Genomic DNA, 22,824 nt, shown 5'->3' with positions numbered 1-22,824 from the left:
GCCAGTCTGTCACCAAACCTTCCTGTAGCTGAAATGCACTGAGTTAGCAAGGAGGTGGATGATCTGAATGGCATCAGTGAGGCCAACTGAAGTATTATGAAGACCTGTCTCAGGACAGTAGACATCGCTGGAGGAAGGCCATGTGGGTCACTGCCCCCGCCAGAGCTTTCAGCATCTGCAGGAAAAGAGCCTTGAGGTCATTTCTGACCCTCAGCCAGGAGAAGCCATCTTTGAGGGCAAGCCCAGCACGAACAGCAGGAACAGCACGCACCTGCTCATCCCCTCATTGGCTTGGTCACCAGAGGGCTCCGGCCAGCCAATCCAATTTGGCCTGATGGAGACCAAGTTTCCCATCATGGTCTGGCTCAACATCCCATTTTACAAAATGGGGTTGCCCCCACTGATTTGATTCCTCAGGTCTTAAAATGAAAATCAGAAAAAAGAACAGGTGCTTAGGCTTAAAACTGTGTGGCTCTAACATCAAACAAGTAGCTGAACACATCCCCACAACTCTGAGTCAGCGATTATCATTATCATACAGGTGGGACAACTAGAAAAAATTTACTTGAAGAAGGGATGCCAAACTCCAATGTGTGGACCTGCCACCACCTCATTCTACTTTTGAGTTCATCAAACTCCAAGTGGTTGAAACTCAGATTCAGGGAGCAGAAGCTTCCTATTAATTAGTTAACTGCAAGCCAACTCTCAGGACTAGCATAAATGAGGAGGCAGTTAGAATGCTGATTTTATCTGTGCCGGCCATTTTCAACTTTCACTGGTGAGAAGAAAGCAGAAGGGACCCCCGAGGACCATTAGTGGCTGAACTCAGACCAGGTGGCTCCTTCAGTCACCTCCTCAATGGACGCCCTTCTAAGAAGTCACAAGAGTTTAGAAACATTCCTTTAAGAGACCTTAACCTCAAGATCTTAAATAAGAGAGATTAAGGGACTGAGCCAAAAGAATACAGAAGTAAAAGAGATAGACAAGATAATGTAATGCATTTAACAGAAACCCAGAGAAACCCTAGGAGCAGTGCCGGGCAAGGCCAGGGCTAAGTAAGATGACGTCAGAAAAAAAGGAAAAAAGAAGGAAGCAACTCCATATCTTCCAGCTGCTTCTAAGACTGAGAAAGCAACCAAAGCAAAACTTCCAGACAGGAGCCACTCAAGTGGAGCGCCTCCCCTGGCCGAGTTCTCTTTTCTACCTGCTGGATGAGTACATGTAAAGCTACAATTCTGAGCCACAGTCAAGACATTTATGAGTAAAATTCCTGCACCCAAATAATGTGCGAAATGGATTCTAAGTCTTTGAAGTTTTATTAAATAACCTCCAGTGAGAATAGAGTGGGCCAAATACTACCCGTTCCTTGTAATATTTGACCAAGACAGAGTAAGCACAGCCTGCCGGCCACTCGTGTGAGGGCTGGGGAACCTCTCAGTGAAGGCGGCCACGACCTCGGCCCCGGCCAGCAGCTGGGGGAGCATCCACTGTCGAGCGAGGGTTCTTGATGGTTTCATCTACAGACACGATAAGGCACGCAGCCTCGGAGGCCGCAGTCAGGGCATTGATCCGCACCATTGCTGGCTCCCACACAAAGGCCTCAAAATTGTCAGCAATGTCTTCATTGTTGATGTCCACCCCGTACCACATGCCACCCTGAAAAAGTAGAAAAAGAGGGAAAATGATATGAACTGCTCTCAGATTTCTTCCTGCACATCCTCTCAATGACTTAGATTGTGAGGCATCCTCAGGCTCTCTGAACCCACTGGCATCTCCCTAAGGAAAATGGCATTCCAACAGGAACCTGGAAGCCTCTTCCCATCCCTGCCCTCCACCACCCCTCCAGACCTGAGAGAAGCACTGACCAAGGCCTCTCCCAGGCAAGCTGCTGGGTTTTAGGAAGGCCCTATTCTCACCCTCAGGTCATCTGAGGACTGTATGTCAAACCATGTTTTTCAAGAGGATGATTTTCAGCCCCCATTTTACAGATAAGGAAACTGACACACAAGAGAAAGTGACTCGCTTAAAGTTCTAACACAAGTCAGAAGCAAGGTCACTCACTGGGTGCTGCTGTCACCATACTGAGCATTTAGCAAACATCTCTAAATGAGTACTTGCTGAACAGCAGAGGAGCAAACTAAATTCTCAAGAGACACATGCTCTACAAGGAGGCAGGACAGCCATGGCTGGACTCCTGTCAGCAGGGCCCTCAAGTGCTGGAGGAACACACGAGGAACCCACTAAACACGGTAGGTAGTGCATGCCTCCAGGCAGGAGGCTACCGTGTCTCTTTGTTCCCTCAGCGCACTAAAAGGAGTGATCCGACTCTTGCAAGAGGCACTGAAGAAACCCCGGAACAACTAGTCCTGACACCATGTCTCTCCTTCTGCCCTCAGAGGAGGCAGGCAGTTGGTGCTGGGTTTGGTTTCAGCACCATCCGCTGGGCTGACCACACAGAGCCTGAGGAAGCACAGCACACGCTAAGAATCCAGCCCATCCACCCAGTCCCTGGACTCAAAGGAAAGGAACAACCCACCTGGGCGTGCCGAGCCCGTAGCTTGTTGAGGATGTTTGTGGCATCAAAGCCAGCATTGTCACAGAGCTGGCGTGGGATAATTTCCAAGGCCTTGGCATAGGCCCCGATCAGTAGCTGCTGCTTTCCTGGAATGGTTCTTGAGTAATCTCGTAGGTACTTGGAGAGCTCCATCTCGATGGCACCACCGCCAGCCACCACTGAATCATTCTGCAAAGACCAGACTCACCTCTAAATTCAAGGAGCCCTCTGTCTAAGCTCCAGCCATGGCCAAATTGGGCCACTCAGTCAACAGGCCCTCTAGCCTACAAACAGAGTTGGTTCCTCATTCCCGCCCCCAGTCCAAGCCCCGGGAAGCCTGGACATGGACCACGTCTAGCACATCCCCACTTCAATCTGGTGAACCATGTGGTTTCTGACCATCTTCAAGGTCACCTACACCTTGAGGGCACTGGCACAATCCCTGCGATGGCTGACTCCATCAGCTCCACAGTTGCTCACAAGAACAAGTCTTAGTTAAGGTAGCATGACTTATTTTGAGAGACTGAGGATGTTTATGATCCATGAGACAATCAGGGCCCACATGGAAGGACAGGATATACAGGAAAGGGATCACCACGCAAATCCAGGGTCGCATCAGCTCAAGAGGCAGAGTGGGCTGTGCAGGCTGGAAGCCCCCAGTCCAGTACCTTGATGGCCCTCCTGACAATCATGATGGCGTCGTGCAGGGACCGCTCTGTCTCCTCCATAAATTGCTCCGCACCACCACGGAGGATGATAGTGCATGTCTTGGCCTTGGGGCAGCCAGTGAAGAAATTGTACCTACACCCAGGATCAAATTGTATTTGTGAACTCCTTTCTGCTGCCAACCCACAGTGTTCGGACCTCACCAAGTCCTCCCAACATTCAACAGCCGCTCTTCTGTCCCTCACTGAAATTCTCCAAGTCCACCCTTAAAGGCAACGTGTTCTTGGGCTGTGCCACAGGGGCATAAAAGATTGTGGAGTCAGACTGTAGACCCGATTTGACCTTCTTCCTGAAACACTTTATATAACTGAGCACTGATACACCCCAAGAGATTAAGACCTCAGAAGAGAGTAGCACATGTTACTGTAGCCCGCCAGGATCCTCTGTCCGTGGAATTCTCCACGCAAGAATATTGGAGTGGGTTGCCATTTCTTCCTCCAGGGCATTCTCCCCACCCAAGGACCGAACTCGCTTTTCTTCATTTCCTGCAATGGCAGGTAGGCTCTTTACCTCTAGCGCCACCTGGGAGACCTGTTATATATACACCACAAACCATAGATGGCAGAAGGCCATCCGGCAAGTCTTGTAGGCTAAGCGAACAGGGAACCCAGACCCACTACTCACCTCTCGCCTCCAATCTGAGTCTCTTCAAAGACCTGGCAGTGGCCCAGAACATCTGATGACAGCGCATTCACACTGGTCTGGATGGAGCCTCCACAAGCCTGAGGAACGCAAGACAAGATCATCTAGCAGTGACAAATCACATGAGGTGGGAAGCAAGCATCCTGCTACTTAGTTTTAAAGCCAATTCCCATGTTAGACTGCCACGATGCCCCAGATACACTGGATGACCCACTCTCACCCTTGACCTCAAGGCTCCCTCTGGAAGAGGAGAAAACAAAACAGAATGAAGAAACATGAAGGGCAAACAAGCCCAGTTAAAAAGAGATGCTTTACCCAATACACTCTTTCCTAAACTAGGGTGCTTTGAGCCCAGTAACTGAAGTCATGATCAGTGCTTTAAAACTTAAAGCACCTTGGCAAGATGCTTAAGACGAAAGGGAGGAGGGACTTCCCTAGCAGTCCAGTGGTTAAGACTCCATGCTTCCAGGGCAGGGGTGCAGAGTCTATCCCTGGTAGGGGAACTAAGATTCCACAGGTCCAAGGTGCGGCAAAAAGAGAGGAAACCTGGCCTGCAGCATCAAGCCTGGAGCTTAGCCAGCTAATCATAGCACTACTGCTAGGTTCCCTCACAAATCCACTTTCCTGACTTGTTTGGTTAGATTAACTCTTATATAGTAAGTATGCACACACTGGAACTGAAGTGTTCACGGCAAAAAGAGTTAAGAAGACAAGTCCAGGTTCATATACCACTCCAGTACACTAGGGGTAAGTGAAAACCCCTCTGGGGCCAGAAAGACCTAAAAGCAGCCTGTGACAGTTTGGTTACCATCATTGTCCTCTTCAGGTCCTCCTCTGGCACGCGACCAGCACAGAACATGTCCCTGTCAGCAAAGTACTGGGTGGCCACATCCCCGATGGGGAGTTTGGACAAGACGACTTTGGCTCCGGAATGATGGATCTTCTCTAACTTGTCATAAAGAATGTTCCACTCAGCATCAACAATTGCCTGATAATCCTGAAGAGACCCAGAAAATATTGATTTATTAGGGAATTAACAAAGGGTAAACAGAAGAGACTCCCCTCAGTTCAAATAAACAAGGACCCTATAAGGTAACTTAGGAACCATCTAAAACTTTCAAACACAAAAGCAGAAAGTAATCTGAGCACTGGGAGCTACTCCAGAGCTGGTATTTGCTAAGATGTGAGGCAGTTTGGCCAGCTAAGTTCTAGCTCCTCTGAGGCACTGCACCCATAGAGTTCCCAATGACAAGACCTTTCCTTCAAAGGCCATTCTGTGTTGGGGATGCATTTTCCAAGAATAGTTGCTTACTGCTGGGTGACAATGCTACCTCCAGAGAGACAGACTTGGTGATACCAATGTTGGGAGCAGAGCGGTCCCAGCAGCACGGGACACAGTCTAGAAGGGCAGAGCGCACATCTGCCCAAAAAAGAGGAATCAAAATACACGGCTCATTTTATAGCTGAAAGGCTCCCGCAAGCCCCTTCCCCAGGGCCAAAGGATAGTATTTCTGTAGGTTTGCCCTATCCAAACCTCCTCCGGGCCAGGTCAGAGAGGGCAGAGTGAGAAGAGTGGGCCCAGTATTTACACACCAACACGTAGGGGCACAGGAGGAGAAAGGAGCCCATAAGGTGCCTGAGAAACAGAGCTAGCCCAAGATGACCACGAAGGCCCACGGCTTTGGCGCAAAATGCTGCCCGTTTTCATGCCGCTGCCAGCTGGGAGGACCTACCTCAACTGTGTGGACTCTGATTTCCGCATTATCTTTCTCAGCTTTCAGCTCGAGCTCAACATTTAAAAGGGCAATCATTGGATTATGGTACTTTTTGGGTTGCATTTCAAACCCAGCATAAGAGAAAGTCTTCTTGAATGCAACACCAGCAACAAGCTGGGATTCCTGTTTAAAAAAATCAGACAATTCAACAGTTCAGTACTGGTATGAAATAAAATCAATTAGTGGTGTGCTGGATTAATGCATGTCCATTTCTGTGAAACTGAAAGGGTTAATTATGGTTTTAATTCCACTACTGTAACAAAGTTTTTCCATCATCCTAAATGCTAGGAAAAACATGAATACTTATTTTGGTTGTCCCTTCAGGATAAGGAAAACCACTTAGCTTGCAGAGACTAAGCATGGGAAAGGCCTGTCTGGGCTCTCCTTTAAGAATGACCTTCAAAGCACACGTGCCAAGGGATGCACTGTCGGAGGTTCCAACTCTACACCTCCCAATCTTCACTGCACATACGTACACATATCCCTCCTACCTGTACTGCACGTGAGCGCACACATACCTGTGTGCTGTAGCCTAGATGCTTCCCCTCTTTAGGAAATGAAAACAAGAAGTCCTAACAGTCAGAAATTTCCTGCAGTTCTCAAGTGATCACTGTGGCTTCTCCCATCGTGATCCCTCACAATGTGAACTACTGCACCACTCATTCTAAAACGGAGCTTGCTGTGTGGTAGATTTAACATAAGGGCCTAACAGAAAGCACACGGCAGGTGGGAGTGACTGTAACACTATGAGACGGCAGGCTCAACCTGAGATCTCTTACTGAATGACCTAGTCATTTCCTCCCACTCCATAAAGAAGGGTGTATTCAGGAAGTGAAGTCAGAAATAAAAAGACAGATAGCGTATGATATAATTTACATGTAGAATCTAAAATACAACACAAATGAACCTATCTATGAAACAGAAACACTCACAGACAAAGTGAACAGACTTGTGGTTGCCATGAGGGTGGAGGGCTGGAGGAGAAATGGGTTAGGAGTTTGGGGTTACCATGCAAACTATTACACAGAATGAGTAAACAAGGTCCTACTATATAGCACAAGCAACTATAGTCAATATTCAGTGATAAATCATAATTGAAAGGAGTATGAAAAAGAACTAGGTATGCATAACAATCACTTTGCTGAACAGGAGAAATTAACACAATACTGTAAATCAACTAAATGTCAACAAAATAATTTTAAAAACTGTATTCTGTTCGATGATCTATGTGTTTTCTGATAGTACTAATCTACAATTTTGGTCTATAATTCATAGTACTGTAGCCTATCAGGGAACAGATTCCTACATCATTCAAATCCATAGCCTCCTAAAGGGGGTGATGCCTGAGCTGAATGAAGATGGATGTGCTGAAATTAGTCAAACAGAAAACGAAAGAGATGTTCCCAACAGGCAGAGGCAGTATGGTGCAATCAGGGGATGAAAAGCCATTAGCAGTTGCTGGAATACAAAATAAGAGGGTAGCAGGGAGAAAAGAGAGGGCAGGGACAAGTTTAGGAGAATCTTAAAGGCTCCGCTAAGGCCTGACTCTTATCTTATGGGCAATGCAGAACTCCAAACGGCTTTATACACAGAGTGTAAATTGAGGAACCTCACCCTGCAGCAAAAAAAAGAATGCAAGATTGGAGGAAGGGTGCATTACCAGGACAAAGGACCAGTAAAAGAGACAGACTGAACGTGTATGTGGCTTGGAGCCCCTGGCTTTCTCACCAGTTAAAAATTACAGTTCTGATCCCTAGTTTAGTGAATGCCAATTTAATCTCAAGGGTTTCTGGAACAGAAGATGGAACACTGAGATCAAAGCAGTGTGTAAAGACAATGTCAGCAAGCCATGTCGTAGAGAATGGGCTGAAACACGATCATTTGGGGGCCGAAGGCATGGGAATGGCTCAGATGACTTTCAGATTCTTTACAGCTTTATTACATAAGGGGAATCTCATTCCACTCATGTGCCATGACAGAAGAAGAGGAGGGAGATGAACAGAATGAAAATGCAATTGTATTGTGCAAATACAGTAGACACTAGTCACTATTTTAATTTAAATAAGTGAAAAAAAAATGTTGTTAAATAAACAAAAGCCAGTTGCAGGACACTATGTATTACAAGTGAGCATTCGTTTCAGAAAACAATAACTTATAGACGCACAGTCTGGAAGAACACATACACAGTTAATAGTGGTTTCTGGGGCAGGAGTGGTGTAGGAGACATTTCTTTTCTCCTTTAGGACTGTCTATAGTTTGACTTCTGTATTATCTGTTCAAGATAAATGAATAAAAGAAGGGAGAGCCTGCCTGTACCACTTGGAGAAGAATGGACTGAAAAGTACTTATATTTATTGAGCGGGTTTTAGACAATTTATCAGAGCTAGCCCTGTCCCCTCCGATATTAACACTGAGGTTCTGAAAATCAGCCAGTTCATCCTTCCATTCTGCTGACAAGTAATACAAGTCTGTGAAGGTTACAAAATGCACCTACAGGAGACAGCTTATAGCCACAGTATGAGGAACACAGCTTCAATCTGGCTTCCAGCCCAAGTGAGTTCTCTCTATTCCTCTAATATGTGCTGTCCTCCTACACCAAGCTGCCTAAAGGGTCAATGTAAAAGCAAGAGCCTCCTACGGAGGCCTCAGCAGGCTTACCTCTAGGGCTCCACCTTGCACCTTCTTGATTCCAATCATTTTAAGCTGCAGCAAATCATCAAGCATCATCACTGCGTCCACCACCATCTTAGCGAAGAAGGCTTTCTGCTGGGAGATCAGCTTGGAGCTCAGAGCAGTCATGGCACATTTCTCAAGCAGCTTCCTCTGCTCCCTGGGACACAAGGGTGGGACCTGCATCAGGCCTTGAAAGCCCCTCTTATCAGACTGTATTGCAATGTGGAGATGGTTTCTATCCTGGCCTCTAAATTCAGCCCTCAACACTTTGTCTTCTGAATCTTTAGGGCAGATTACCAGTGACAGATGGTGATTGCAGTCAAAGACCTCATGAGTGACAGCTTTTAAACTACAGTCTACAGCCTCTGTTGTACAACACGGATTGGGGCACAGCAAGGGGTTTAGCAAGAGCCAAACAGGCCCAGTCCATGCAAGGTATTCCAGCACACTTCTGCATCCAATCTGGCCATGGGAAGTCAAGGTTCTGACAAAGTTCACTGCAAACTTACACTTTATCTTCCTTCTTCACAGTCACCGCGATCTCTTTGATCTTGTTAACTGCCTGCCAAGAACAGAAATTGGGTGAGTCTCTCACGTTAAAAACAAACTGGAAAAGTGGATCCCAATCTCTCTGTTTACTCCCAAATCTTAAGTATTTCCCCTCAACAGCTGAAATAACATTTCTAAGTCTTATAGCTGCCCAGAAAAATATAAATCTCTAGTTTAGAAAAACGCCCAAAATTAGAAATGTAGAGCAGGCATACAACAGCACCAGTGATAGAGAGTAGGCATAGAATAGCACTCGTGACAACTTTTAGTACTTTACATATGAACTATGTTATGTAATATATGATACACATATTTGTATATTAAACATTGTCTCTTTTCAAAGCCATCTTTTTCAAAAGATATCCTTTCATACTTACCTTTCACATATAATTTCATTTTAATGTCACCACCCCGAAACAGAGACAGTAAAGAAAGTAAGGGGAAGAGGAACTGACGTACCTCAAGTTAAAGAATGAAAGTCAAAGGTCAATAAAAGCAATGTCTCAAGATGTGCTATGAAATACTTGATAAAAACAAAACAGCTTTCACTTACTGATAGCCTGTGATTTGTCTACATCATAGTCTGTCAGGAAACTTGAAGCTTAAAAAGACTAAGTAATACACCTAGTCAGTAGCTACTGAATGATAGAACTGAGATTTCTATGGAGTAGAATTCAGAAAATATTCAAGAAGTGTTGTCCCCAGACCCTCCACAACCCAATATAGACTGTACCCTAAGAGAAACAAAAAAGGTGCACAAACGGCCCAGATTCACTGTACCCTAAGAGAAACAAAAAAGGTGCACAAACGGCCCAGGTTCACTAGCACTCCCATACCAGCTGTGTGGCGGTGCGGAAAGCTCGGATGATGATCTGCGGGTGCAAACCTTCCTCCACGTAGGGTTTCACCTGTTTCAGAAATTCTGCAGCCAGCAGGGTCACTGAGGTGGTGCCATCACCGACCTGGAACAGGATGATAGGAAACTCACATCCACTCATGTTTAGGAATAAAACTCCCTAACTCTGTTTTCTAGGCAATTTATCCATTTAAATTGGGGTGTTGCTGGGTAGATATTCATCCCATCAAATGGTCACAAAACTAATTCCCCAGCCAGGCCCATTCTCCAAAGAGGGTTGATCTGGACAAATTTCCCCAGAATATGAAATCATATACATAAATTAACCAAGAACTTATTTACTATGGACAAGGTACTATGATCAGTAACACAGTATACATGCTTATAATATTACAATGCTAATATGTCACAAATAACAAATAATGGTAGCAAAAGGTATGAGATAAATGGGAACAAATTCTACAAGGGTTCACAAAACAAACCTCTAAGGATCAAAGTCTTTTGTATTTTAAACATTATTTGGAATAAGCAGATTACGAGCCTGTTTTTCTTAATGGCAATTTTCAATAATGGGATCTAAACTTTATTTTTAATAAAGAAGAAAAAAAATAAGAGCTTTTTTCCCCCTCTGCTTCCCCTTTTCTTTGAGAAAAGAGTTTTTTTAGAAAACTGGTTAACCTCTGATATAGAAGAAATTCACTTTTAACTCATTTATGTTTCTCTGGAATGTAAGAGATTTTAAGGAGAAAAAAAGTTACTGTGGCAAAGGGTTTAAGCTGTCAATTTCCTAGAGAGAAACGTATTCCTTTGATGAAAATTGCCATACTGTTTTCCAGGTTACAGGGTCCTAATAGACCTTTTAATATAACTTCGGGATGTTATCTGTAACACTCTGAAATGCAAGCTTGTCTCTCTCAATATTTATTATCAAGACTCCAGTGTTAGAAATGATTTTTAAAAAGGCAAAGACAAGTTAATGTCACTGACAGGAACATAAAACAGCAAATTTTATGCTATGTGTGTTTTACTACTATAAATTTTTTTTTTTAAGAAAGAAAAAAGTGAACTGGAAACAATCTCCAACTCCATCTTATAAGGCAACCAACAGATGAGAGGTTAAATTATTTACTGAGCAACTCATATGAATGATAGCACACAGGCCTGGTCCTGAGATCTGAGCCACACACAGTAGAACAGAAGGAATTTTAAAGGGCTATTATTTCCATCTACTTAGTTTTACAAACCTGTATTTGTGAAATTATGGTTTTAGATATAAAATCAAAATGCTTAAAGAAAGAAGAGCAAAGGAACAAATAGGCATGTGTTTCAATCTCCACTGAAACACATGGACTTGATTTTCCTACCTCAGCATCTTGGGATTTTGCAATGTCCACTAAAGTCTTCGCTGCAGGATGGACAACATCAAGGAGTTTCAGAATTGTGGCCCCATCATTAGAAATTGTTGCTTTGCCTTTCAAGGGACAAACACAAAGTAAAAATGTAAAGATCTTTTCTTAAATTCTGACTTCGAGCTGGACATATACACTTTATTGGGACAGGACAGAGGGTCTCATGGTGGGAATGAACTGATCTTTTCATAGATTTAGCTCTAGGCACAAAGGGCCACCTAAAATCACATATTTCCAAAAACCATGAACTCTTCATTTTCCTTGAATAGTAAACCTCTACTGGATGTAGAAAACATTTTAAAAAATAAGAATGAATAATCATTTAGATATTCTTAACAGTTGATACCCTCGTATTTCACTTGTAAATTAATACACTAAAACAAAATGCGGAATTTGTCTCAGCAACATGATACAATAGGAGTGACCACAGGCAACTTAGGAAGGTTCTATTTCATTTTTCTAGGCCAAATCTCTCTATAAGGCAAGATTCCTGAACCTGGCTTCTCCCATATATTCCCAAGAGGCTCAGCATTCAGAACAATGTAGGAAAAGAAGCAGCTTCATAGTAAGCAATCCTTCAGAGATCTTAAAAGCAGAGGAATTTCTGTTGCCAATCTCTGCTGGCCCCAAACACTTTAGAGGACCCTCCTCTTCTCCATACTGGTCTGAGAAACTCTGTACTTACCTCGGCCATCCACAATGAGCTTGTCCATACCACGGGGGCCCAGGGTAGTTCTGACAGCCTCAGCAATCACCTGGCAGGCACTAATGTTACTTACAAGCTGGGGGATGCCTTGGGAGCTATCAGTCCCCTCTTTCAACAGGATAACTGGTGTGGGCTAGAGAAGAAAGAGCAATTCACTTAAAAAAAAAAAAAAAATCTGGAGGCCCCTTTAAACCACATTCGCCCAATGTCCATCCACTACATCTATTCCTTTAACAGCCCTACCCCCAGAAATGGCATACTCTGCAGGTGTACCAGAAAATGGTTTGAGAAGCACTGATTTGGTCAAAAAGAACAAATCAAATAATGTATTCTTCAGTGCCCAGTTGAAAAAGCATAGCCCTTTCAACTTCTGACCCTATTTCCTGGGTTGAGGAATCAGGCCATGGCACAGGAGGAAGCAGGCCATACTCAGCGCTCACCCTCCAGAAAACATTCAATTAACTGCATGAGAGCTTAATCGCAGAGAAGTAGAAGGGGCACTGATGCAAAAAGAGATGCCAAGAGCTTCAGACGTTGTCCCAGAGATGCCGAGGCAGGCAGTGTCACCAGTGATGCTAGCTGGAGTGGGAAATGGCCAGGCAGATAAACAAACGGCACATCTGTCCTGTCTCACAAAGTGACAACTCTCATCTGTACCTCAGTCTTTCCATCTCTCATGCTGGTTCCATAAAGCTTTTGTGATCAATCTCCAACCAGATACCCTAAACAAGTTCTTCTCTATTTTGCATTGTTCTCCACAACAGTCACTGTTCTCTTATGACTGATTTTATGTATGTAAAACAGATAAGTGTAAACACTGTTTCAAAACTTTTGTTATGTTAATTATGTGTGTGCAATTAGCCTATGCTGTTATTTAGTCCCAAAGTTGGGTCTGACCCTCTGCAACCCTATGCTTTGAAATTTATTTCTTACTGTGGATTGCAATATAAAGTTTGACAGTCACTGCCCATGTCCACCCCTGGGGATATTTCAGGTGTTCGAGCAGGGTAGACATAGAAAAGCATCAGGCTGTCTCAGTCCAACAAAAAGAGCCAGGAATTCACAAACTAGTAAGTCAAACAACTCATGAGGCTGACTCCACATTAACTGAACAATTTCTTTAAAAATTTGACTTCTTTGGTCACTGTAGCTGGAGGGTAGTGAGTAAGCAAAAGACTGGAATGAAGTTGAAGAAGCAGACAGGAATCAAATCACTACTCATTTGCAGACTATGGTAAGGAGTTTATAGATTTTATTCCTACAAAGAAGGGAAGCCCTGGAAAAGCTTTTAGCAGAGTAACGGCATAGTCCAATTTACACTGGGGGAAGAAAACAACAACAACAAAAAAATGATAAGAGGCAAGATATAATGAGCAACTGCATAAAAATAGGCGAGAAAGATGCACAACAAACTCGAATAAGTAAGAAAGTGGTAGTAAAGAAAGTTTTCAAACTTGGGTATTTTGTTTTGTTTCAACTTTTCCTAACAAACATATCATACGTTACTCAGTGGCTTCTCTGTACTCTCAGAATTCCTTCGGGTCTCTTGCAAGGAAAAATGGGTCCCCCAAAGGGACCCCCTTCTCCCAGACCTGCTAAATCATTCCTCAGGGCAGCCTCAAGTCATCTCTGGTCCAACCCTGCCCCAACAGAGATTTACACTACCAATCAAAAACCAACTTGAGTCTTAATCCCTTCCTAGTCCATTCAACAGAGTCTTTCACCCCCACCAAGTCTAACTTATCCAATGTTTTTATAAACTTTTTCTCACTTCTAACTCCAAATTATACCCCACCTATAGGAGCCACACTGCCACGTTCTACCAAAACCACTTTCTTACCACTAGGCCAGCAATTCCTCAGAGCTGCCGTTCTTCTCAACAGTAGTTAACGTGGGCACTGGGAACAGGGGATCCCATAACTCTCTCTGCTCTTTCTCAAGCATAATGTTTATATTGCCATCCATCTTAAAGTACAAGCTTCACAAAGGTAAGGACTACATAATTTCAATGTGTAGACTGCCTAGATTTGGCCACATATAAAGCAATATACAGAAGCTTTTGGTGCTGAAAATTCCAATTACATTATCAGTTGAACCTTGAACAGCATGGTTTGAACTGTGTGAGTCCACTTATGCCTGAATTTTTTTCAGCAGTAAGTACTATAATACTACACCGTCTGAGGTTGGTTGAATCCTCAGATACAGAGAAATCCAGACATGGAGGGCTGACTAAATCATATGCAAACTTTTGACTTAGCAGAGTGTGGTCCCCTAACTCCCGGAGTTATTCAAGGGCCAAATACACTTGAAAGTGCTTTATACACATCATAAAGTAAGGTGGCAATCTGTTCTTATTTTTGGAAAAGCATCGGCAGCATGGTGACACTAAATTCACTGAGACTTCCTAAGTACAAGCAAGAAGGGCTTGGAAGCAGCTGACCACGTTGTCCCAAGCTCCTGTGCTTTCTGGGCCCTACAGAACCGGCAGGCTGGGTACAGAGATCCCCCAGGGAGGGAAAGGTGGCGGGGCTGGACGAGACAAGCAGGTCAGTCAGGATGGTGCCTCTTCTGTCAGTTCTCCGAGGGCAAGCCCAGCTCGTGTCCTTAAGTGACTTTCCAACCGCACTGTTACTCAAGTGAAGAAACAACAGCAGAATCCAACAATCTGCCAAGGGTATCTATCATGAAAGGCTTGCTAATTTCAGCTTAATGGCCTTTATTCTACTTAAAAACTTTTAATAAGCATTATTTAGCTTGATGCTCTATGAAACAACAGGTATTCATACGCTAAGGCATGCAGTGCTGAACACAAAGGCAAGAACATATCAATACCTTCTGTGTGGTTGTACCAAAGTCACAGGACTGAGCTTTTTGAGGAACCCTCTTACCTCTTTTTCAATCACAGAAGACTTCCAGAGTATCAGGTACCAATTCAATACCAGGTACCAAATAACAGCAAGAAGAGTTCTTGGTGACTTAAGTTTCACACACAAAAAGGAGAGCTACCAAAAGTCAATAAGCAAGGAAACAGAGCAGGTGTCAGCTCAGGAAAAAGCCGAGGTGGTGGTCTGGGGCCTCTCGGTGAAGGGTTTTATCACAAGTTAGAAGAATTTTAGGGGCCGGAAATATAATACCACACTCAAAGTCACACATCTATTAAGCTATCAAACACAGGCATTCAGGGTGGCTCCAGAGCCCTTCCTCTCAAGTGTTCCACTATGCTGCCACTGCAGGAGGCAAAGATGACGTCAGGGGATAGGCAACACTGAAGCCAGACTGAAAAAGGCAGTACTGGGTGCATGAAAGGCAGAGAGGGTATCCAGATTAACACCAGGTCCCTACTCTCTCGGTACAAGCAGGATTCTCAGGGCCTTTGGTAGCATGAACATCTGATAGCTGTCAGTTTGACATATGACTAGGTCAGGCAGAAGCTGAGGAAGCAGGAAAAGAACAGAGAACTGAGTTGGAGGGAGAAAAATGAACAAGTGAACTGCCAAGTGCCCATGGAGCACAGGTCAGGGTTTCACCTCAAACACGTAAAAGCTGGCCCTGTTCAACATCAGCTCAGGGGACACCACCGAGGTCGTTTGGGACCCATGGAGGGTACCTGTAGCTCTGAGTTAGAGAAAGGGATGCCACAGAAGGGGAGAGGGGAGGAGGGCTACAGACGGCCTCCAGGATTCACCTGCTTCTCTAAAGAAAAGGAGACAAGAGAATTAGGTGGACAACTAGAAAAGCCATTTAATGTCACATCTGGAAGGGCAGATAGGGTCAGAGGCTGGGTCTTCTCACCTCTGATGCATCATCTCCAGTGCCCTGCCCATTCTCCTGGTTGAGAGTTGCACCTCAGAAGCTATACTAGGGGCCTAGTACATTCAGTAGGTACTAAAAGTTCAAACTATCACCCAGTAGTGCTCATTTCACATGCTAGCAAGGTACTAATGCTCAAAATCCTTCAAGCTAGGCTTCAACAGTACATGAACCAAGAACTTCCAAACGTACAAGTTGGATTTTGAAAAGGCAGAGGAACCAGAGATCAAATTGCCAACATCTGCTGGATCACAGAACAAGGGAATTCCAGAAAAACATCTATTTCTGATTCACTGACTATGCTAATGCCTTTGACTGTGTGGATCACAACAAACTGTGGAAAAATGTTAAAGAGATGAGTATACTAGACCACCTTAACTGCCTCCTGAGAAACCTGTATGAGGTCAAGAAGCAACAGTTAAGAATCAGACATGGAACAACTGACTAATTCAAACTGGGAAAGGAGTATGTCAAGGCTGTATACTGTCACCTTGCTTATTTAACTTATATCCAGAGTACATCATGCAAAATTCCTGGCTGAAGCTCAAGCTGGAATCATGATTAGTGGGAGAAATAGCAATAACTTCAGATATGCAGATGACACCACCCTAATGGCAGAAAGCAACTAAAAAGGCTCTTGATGAAGGTGCAAGAGGAAAGTGAAAAAGCTGGATTAAAACTTAACATTCAAAAAACGAAGATCATGGCATCCAGTCCCATCACTTAATGGCAAATAGATGGGGAAACAGTGACAGACTTTATTCTCTTGGGCTCCAAAATCACTGCGGATGGTGGCTGCAGCCATGAAATTAAAAGACCCTTGTTCCTTGGAAGAAAAGCTATGACAAATCTAGACAGCATATTAAAAAGCACAGACATCACTTCGCCGACAAAGGTCTGTATAGTCAAAGCTATGGTTTTTCCAGTAGTCATGTACAGATCTGAGAGTTGGACCATAAAGGCGGCAGAGTGCTGGAGAATTGGTGTTTTCGAACTGTGGTGCTGGTGAAGACTCTTGAGAGTCCCTTGGACTGCAAGGAGATCAAATCACTCAATCCTAAAGGAAATGAGCCCTGAATATTCATTGGAAGGACTGATGCTGGAGCTGAAGCTCCAATATTTTGGCCACCTGATGCGATGAACTGCCTCATTGGATAAGACTGTGATTCTGGGAAAGATTGAGGGCAGGAGGAGAAGGGGACGACAGAGGATGAGATGCTTGGATGGCATCATCGACTCGGTGGACATGAGTTTGAGCAAGTCCGGGAGTTGGTGATGGACAGGGAAGCCTGGCGTGCTGCAGTCCATGGGGTCGCAAAAAGTCAGACAGGACTGAGCGACTGAACAACAAAATGCGTTTAGTTAATGAATGAAGGGATGACGAGCGGAGTACGGGCAGAAGGATCTGTTTTCAATTATGCAGCAGCAAGGGGGCAGGGAGCGGGGCAATGAGAGACCAGAGCCGAGACCTTGGGCTCCGTCCCCATGCTGCCTCTGCCGGTTCTAGGAAGAACCCTCCTTCACACACGCATTTTTCAAGACAGGCAAAGCTTCCAAGTCTGGCCCTGGACCACGTATGCACGCTCAACCCGCAGTCATTTGCCCCAGGTCATGATTATGGGGGGCTCCGAAAACCGTGTGACCGACGCAGGTTCAAGGCCCCGAAGCACCCTGGGATTTGTAGTCCCCAGTCGGCCCGACCGGAGCCTCCTCTTGAGCCCCACAAAACCGTCGCTGAGAGCAGCTGCTCCGGGCCGGGCCCAACAGGCGGTAGCAGGCCGGGGTCCCTCACAGACAGAGGGTCGGGGCGAGAACCGAGTCAATAAGCAGGAGAAGGTTCTACGAGACTGGCCTAGGCTAGGCAGCGCCAGCTACCGACCAGATGGCAGCGGATGGGGCCGGATGACCGAGATGCGACTCACCATCATCTTGTAAGCTTATCCAGTAGCCGGCTACTCCTCTTCTCCGCGCCCGGGACGCCCAGCAACCCCACAATGCTCCGCGCCAGAGAAATCCCCAGAAGCTTCACAAAGCCGCTGGACCGGGAGAGGAAGGGGTGGGCCACTTCCGCCACTCTATGGTTCGCTACCACAGAGTCGGCGTGGCTAGAAGGGTCAGAGGCTGGGCCTCGGCGAGAGCTAAGAGAATCGTTGGTAAAGGAAGGTTCGCCGGTTTTCCATGGTGCCATTATTTTTGAGCATGTAGAATCCTTGCTTGGTCGCGTCAGCCACTAACTCTAATTCCATTCCCCCTATCTCCCAAGACCAAGGGATGCAATAAACGCATATATTTATTGACTGCTTACTGAGAGGCTTTAACTAAGCATTTGACGTGAGTGAGCTCGTTGTTGAACACTATCGTTTTGGTAGTACCACGATCACGCCCACTTTACAGATGAGGGAACTGAGGCTGAGAGGTTAGGTATCCAAAATCACACGTGGGCACCTGGCCCGAATGCTCGTTTTCTGGTTTGGCACTGTCAGAGCTTCCTCGAGGGTCGGGTACATCAGGCCACATCCCCAGAGCCTACTGACTACCAGCGCGCAAACGCCAGTGGAACTAGGCAGAGGATGAGCAGAGCAGGGGTCGCCCGACACCACCTGGGCGCTAGGAGAATGCCTTCCCAAGGAGAGGATGGGAAAAAGGAAAGCACAGCTAGAAGATAAATCGTTGCCTTGCGATGCGGCCGCGGTGAGGATTCGGCCGAGAACGCACGAGCTGACTAGCCAAGACTTTTCGGGGCTGAGGCGAGTCCTGCGGGTCTTCCATTCTCAGTTCCCGCGGCCTCCCCGGCCCGCTCTCTGCCAGAAAGGTCCTGCAGAGTCTAACCCAAAATGAGAAATGCTGGGGCGGGGGCCGGCAGTTAAGAGTTTAGACCAATCAGCCCTCGGCCTCACTTCTCTCGACCAATAGGAAGTGGGCTAGGGCGTAGGGGCGGAAAATGTGGCTACATAAGCAGGCCTCAGAGCCAATAAGTCCTAGGCCTCATTCCGGTCAGCCAACCGACGGCGTGAGCGGGTCCGGGGGCGGGAGGCCAGAGCAGCTGTCAGGCCGAAGTCCGGCTAGGTACGCGCGGCGGGGTGGCTGGAAGAAGCGCGGCGCCCGGCCGGGCCCTGGAGATGGTCCCCGGCGCCGCGGGCTGGTGGTGTCTCGTGCTCTGGCTCCCCGCGTGCGTCGCGGCCCACGGTGAGCAGCAACGGGCGGGGCTACGCTTCAGGGCGGGGCTGGCGGACCAGCTTGAGCGCGTCCTGGGTCGGGGGCCCCGGGTCACCTTGGGGACCCCGCGAATTCGGAGCAAGGCAGGTCCAGACACTGGCACCTGGAGTGGGTGGGTAGTGGTCCCCAGGGAGATTAACTGGGGGCGGCCTGAGGCTGGGCTGTGAGTCCCCAGCTACCCACGTCAAAGGAAGGTTCCCCCTACCCCCACTAGCGCCGACTTAGGTGGCTGAGGGGGGCGAAGAGCAAGGAACACCTAGGGGTACTACAAGCTGGAATTATGTGAGCACTCACATACATAAATGGGACCACACATGCCTATACGTAGGCTTGACACGCACTTAGCACATACGTACACACCAAACCTGTTTGCACCTACACGAGAACATAAACATACTCCCATATACATACGTGAGCACATGTGTATATCTACACTTAATTTACCAGATCAGAGGATACAAAGGCTAGGCAAAGATGTGTAGGGAAGAGGGGAATTTTAGTGCTAATCCAGGAAGGCCTCCTGGGAGTGTATTTCTATTTGATGGGAAGCCTCCACTCCCAGGACAAAAGGCTGTATGTGTAGCCCAGTAGCAAACCAGTGGACCTCTACCTGGTGGCTGATTAGGACGTAGAAAAGGACAGCTAAAGCCACAGTCGATCCCAGCCCTTACACACAGTAGTGACTTGTGGCAGAAGCTTCCACCCTTTCACATTAGTCAATCTCTCTAGGCTAAGGAAACCAGCGACTTCAGTTCAGGTAAAACATTACACTTTGGTACTAAAGAGATCCACATCCCAGAAAAATCTAGTTGTTCTGGCAATTCCCTGCTGGAAATAGTTGTTCATTCACTCAACAACCTTTTAGAGCACCAATTATAGTCTAGCCACTATGTTAGATAATGTGGATACAGTATTGAATGAAATTACAAACTTAAGTCCTTGTTCTAGTGCAGGAGATAGACAACAAACAAAAATAATTCCAAATTATGTTAAAAGTGTCATTGGAGACAAAGTACATTTTTGAAGGGGCATAAAGGGAGGGCAGTCACAAGGCAGGTTTCTCTGAGAAAGTGATCTGATGGATGAATAGGAGTGAGCCCTATAAAGAGACAGAGGTGTGGTATGGTGAGGGAACTTGCGAGAAGACCTGGAGATGTGAAGAAACTGGAGGCCAGTGTAGTTAGAACATAGGAAGGGAAGAGACGAGGTTGGGGTAGCCAATGGCCAGATCAAGCAGGGCCTTGCAGACTAGAGTTTAGGTTTTAAGTGCAAAAGAAAGTCCTTGAAGGGTATTGAAGCTCTGGCAGTGGTGACATGATCATATCTGCTTTAAGACATTTTAAGGAAATTCCTGGCAGTTGTAAGGGGAATGGACCTTAGGGAGCAAGAATGGAGGCTAAGATAGACCAGTTAAAAAGCTGCATCAGCTAGGACAAGAAATGGTAGTGACTGGACGAGGGGGAAATGGCAGTGGAACCAGATTTTTTTTTTTTACAACAGCTACCACATCTACCACCTTGAAACTCTCAAGTCTGCCTCAGAACAAAGATGAATTAACCCTCAGAGAGGTAACACTGGAACTCTGTCTCCCTGGCTCACCTGTGTAAGCAGCAACAGCTGTAAATCTCTGGGGTCACTAACTCTGTCTGCATCAGTTCTATCCTCCCCAGGGCAGAGACCATCTATCCTACCTACTTCAAGGACACAGTTGGCGGAAGCTGGGTCTCTGGGCCCAGACCACAGCCAGCCTAGTTGAAGGCATACGGTCCATGATCTGAACCTGAACCAGCTTTTCCCCTGGAGGCGTCTCACCTGTACCTTTTACCTTTCAGGCTTACGCATCCATGATTATTTGTACTTTCAAGTGCTGAGTCCTGGGGACATTCGATACATCTTTACAGCCACGCCTGCCAAGGACTTTGGTGGTATCTTTGTAAGTTCAGGGAGGCCCCCTCATCTCTGATGCTGTCTCCACATTTCCCCCTACTAAGTTGAGGTGACCTTCATCAATTCAATCAATACCTGAGTGCTGGGACAGAGAAGGGGACAGAATCCAGCTCTGTCTTCCAGGGGCTACAGAGCCAGGAAGGAAGGGCTTCTGGCTGTTCCTCTGGGTATAATACAGACCTGGGCATCACAGAGGGAAAAACTGTCTTCTTAGGGACATGAAGTAGTTAAAAAAAAAAGCCAAAGGCTCTGCTAGCTCCACTACTGAACTATTAATGTGTGACTCTGGGTCCATAGCAACTTCCCTGTGTCTGTGACAGGGAGGGTGGAAAACATAAATAAATAAAATAAGGATTTGATAAAAAAAAAAAAAAGACAAAAAGGGAGGGTGGGATAGGACAACCAGACAACTGTGAGAATTGAGTCAAAGTGTTCAAGCATCCAGCATACAGAAATCACGCATTTCCTTCAAATTTTTGAGGAGCTGACAGGATGGAATGATCAGCTCGGTCCTAACCCCTCCCCACACTTTCACCTGTTTAAATCTTTCAGCACACAAGGTATGAGCAGATTCACCTTGTCCCTGCGGAACCTTCAGAGGCCTGCGGGGAACTCAGCAACGGTTTCTTCATCCAGGACCAGATCGCGCTGGTGGAGAGGGGGTAAGGCGCAGACAGGCACAGGCGCCAGGGGAGGGTCTGAGATCAGTGTTGGTGGTGATACTTTGTTTTTTTTTTTTTTTGGTGGTGATACTTTGAAATAACTGTTTTTAAATAATTCATCTTTTTAAGAGTCTTTAAGAAATGTCTTAAAATTATCCAAGCCTTTGGCCATTTACTTGTGAGCCTCTATTAAAAAAACAGTCCTCCACGGTCAGTCCTTCTTTCACCCTCCTGGGTTGGTGGTCTGGGGCGGGAATAGCTAGGACCCTGCCTTTTCTTTGGTCTCATCATCACCTCTTCCAGGGGCTGCTCCTTCCTCTCCAAGACCCGGGTGGTGCAGGAGCACGGCGGGCGGGCAGTGATTATCTCTGACAACGCGGTTGACAATGACAGCTTCTACGTGGAGATGATCCAGGACAGTACCCAGCGCACAGCTGACATCCCTGCCCTCTTCCTGCTCGGCCGAGATGGGTGAGGGGTCCTTGTCTCTGGCTGTATTAGCACCAAGCTGGGTGCCACAACTCGGGGAGGTCAAGGGCAATTACTAGTCCCTACCCATAAGCCTCATCTTGGGGTGCCCTGGTTGGAGGGCCAAAAAAATCCTCAGGCTCTGGAACTCCCAGAGTAATGGGGACAGTGGGGCATGATGGGGTGCCAAGAAAGTGACCATCACCACCTCTCTTCATGCCCTCCCAGCTACATGATCCGCCGCTCCCTGGAACAGCATGGGCTGCCTTGGGCCATCATTTCCATCCCAGTCAATGTCACCAGCATCCCCACCTTTGAGCTGCTGCAACCGCCCTGGACCTTCTGGTAGAAGAGTTGGTCCCACATTGCAGCCATAAGCAACTCTGGGCTGGGAAGGGAAAATCCAGGAATTCTGCTGTTCAGGATTTGGGGATAGCATTTGGGAACTGGTGGAGCTAGGGAGAGGAAAAGGGCTTGGGCCTTGGCTCAGCTAAAGGAAGCCACACCACTGGCCTTTCCTCCCCTGGGCTCCTAAGGTATCTCATGCTATGGGAAGAGGCAAGAGCCAGGCCCCGGGGCTGGTGGGCTAGGGTCTGAAACTAAAGGGACCAACAGCAGGTGGTTTGAGAGCCATCTGAGACCTGTCACACCCCACCTGGCTCCAAGCCTTCCCACCCAGTCTTTCACGGCAATTGCTGGAATGGTATAAGGAGCTGGTGTTTGAGGACTTAATAAACCCTCAGTGACTTTTTAGCAATAAAGCCTCTCATCAGGGTTGCAACTGTGTCCTAGAGTAAAGCTCACTGGGGTGGGGGCACTTGGTCCCAGGCT

The 22,824-nt window shown here is 46.4% G+C and overlaps 2 protein-coding genes across 2 annotated transcripts; one reads left to right on the top strand and one right to left on the bottom strand.

The window, feature by feature from the left end:
- Positions 1–1,297: 1,297 nt before the first annotated feature.
- Positions 1,298–17,780, bottom strand: CCT7 (chaperonin containing TCP1 subunit 7). Its single transcript, XM_061155713.1, has 12 exons — positions 17,623–17,780; positions 11,870–12,023; positions 11,140–11,246; positions 9,756–9,881; positions 8,880–8,932; positions 8,356–8,527; positions 5,656–5,820; positions 4,731–4,919; positions 3,905–4,002; positions 3,223–3,355; positions 2,537–2,743; positions 1,298–1,656 (listed from the first exon to the last, which is right to left on the bottom strand). Exons 1-12 carry the CDS (start codon positions 17,626–17,628, stop codon positions 1,435–1,437), a joined length of 1,632 nt encoding a protein of 543 aa, XP_061011696.1. The 5' UTR covers positions 17,629–17,780; the 3' UTR covers positions 1,298–1,434.
- A 937-nt stretch (positions 17,781–18,717) lies between these two features.
- PRADC1 (protease associated domain containing 1) lies at positions 18,718–22,774 on the top strand. Its single transcript, XM_061155715.1, has 5 exons — positions 18,718–18,886; positions 20,749–20,849; positions 21,416–21,525; positions 21,829–21,996; positions 22,222–22,774. The coding sequence occupies exons 1-5, from the start codon at positions 18,820–18,822 to the stop codon at positions 22,340–22,342; spliced, it is 567 nt and encodes a 188-aa protein (XP_061011698.1). The 5' UTR covers positions 18,718–18,819; the 3' UTR covers positions 22,343–22,774.
- The last annotated feature ends 50 nt before the right edge of the window (positions 22,775–22,824 follow it).

This window comes from Dama dama, chromosome 11 (assembly GCF_033118175.1).
Source record: "Dama dama isolate Ldn47 chromosome 11, ASM3311817v1, whole genome shotgun sequence".
Taxonomy (NCBI): domain Eukaryota; kingdom Metazoa; phylum Chordata; class Mammalia; order Artiodactyla; family Cervidae; genus Dama; species Dama dama.
This window is presented reverse-complemented; position numbering and strand designations above follow the sequence as displayed.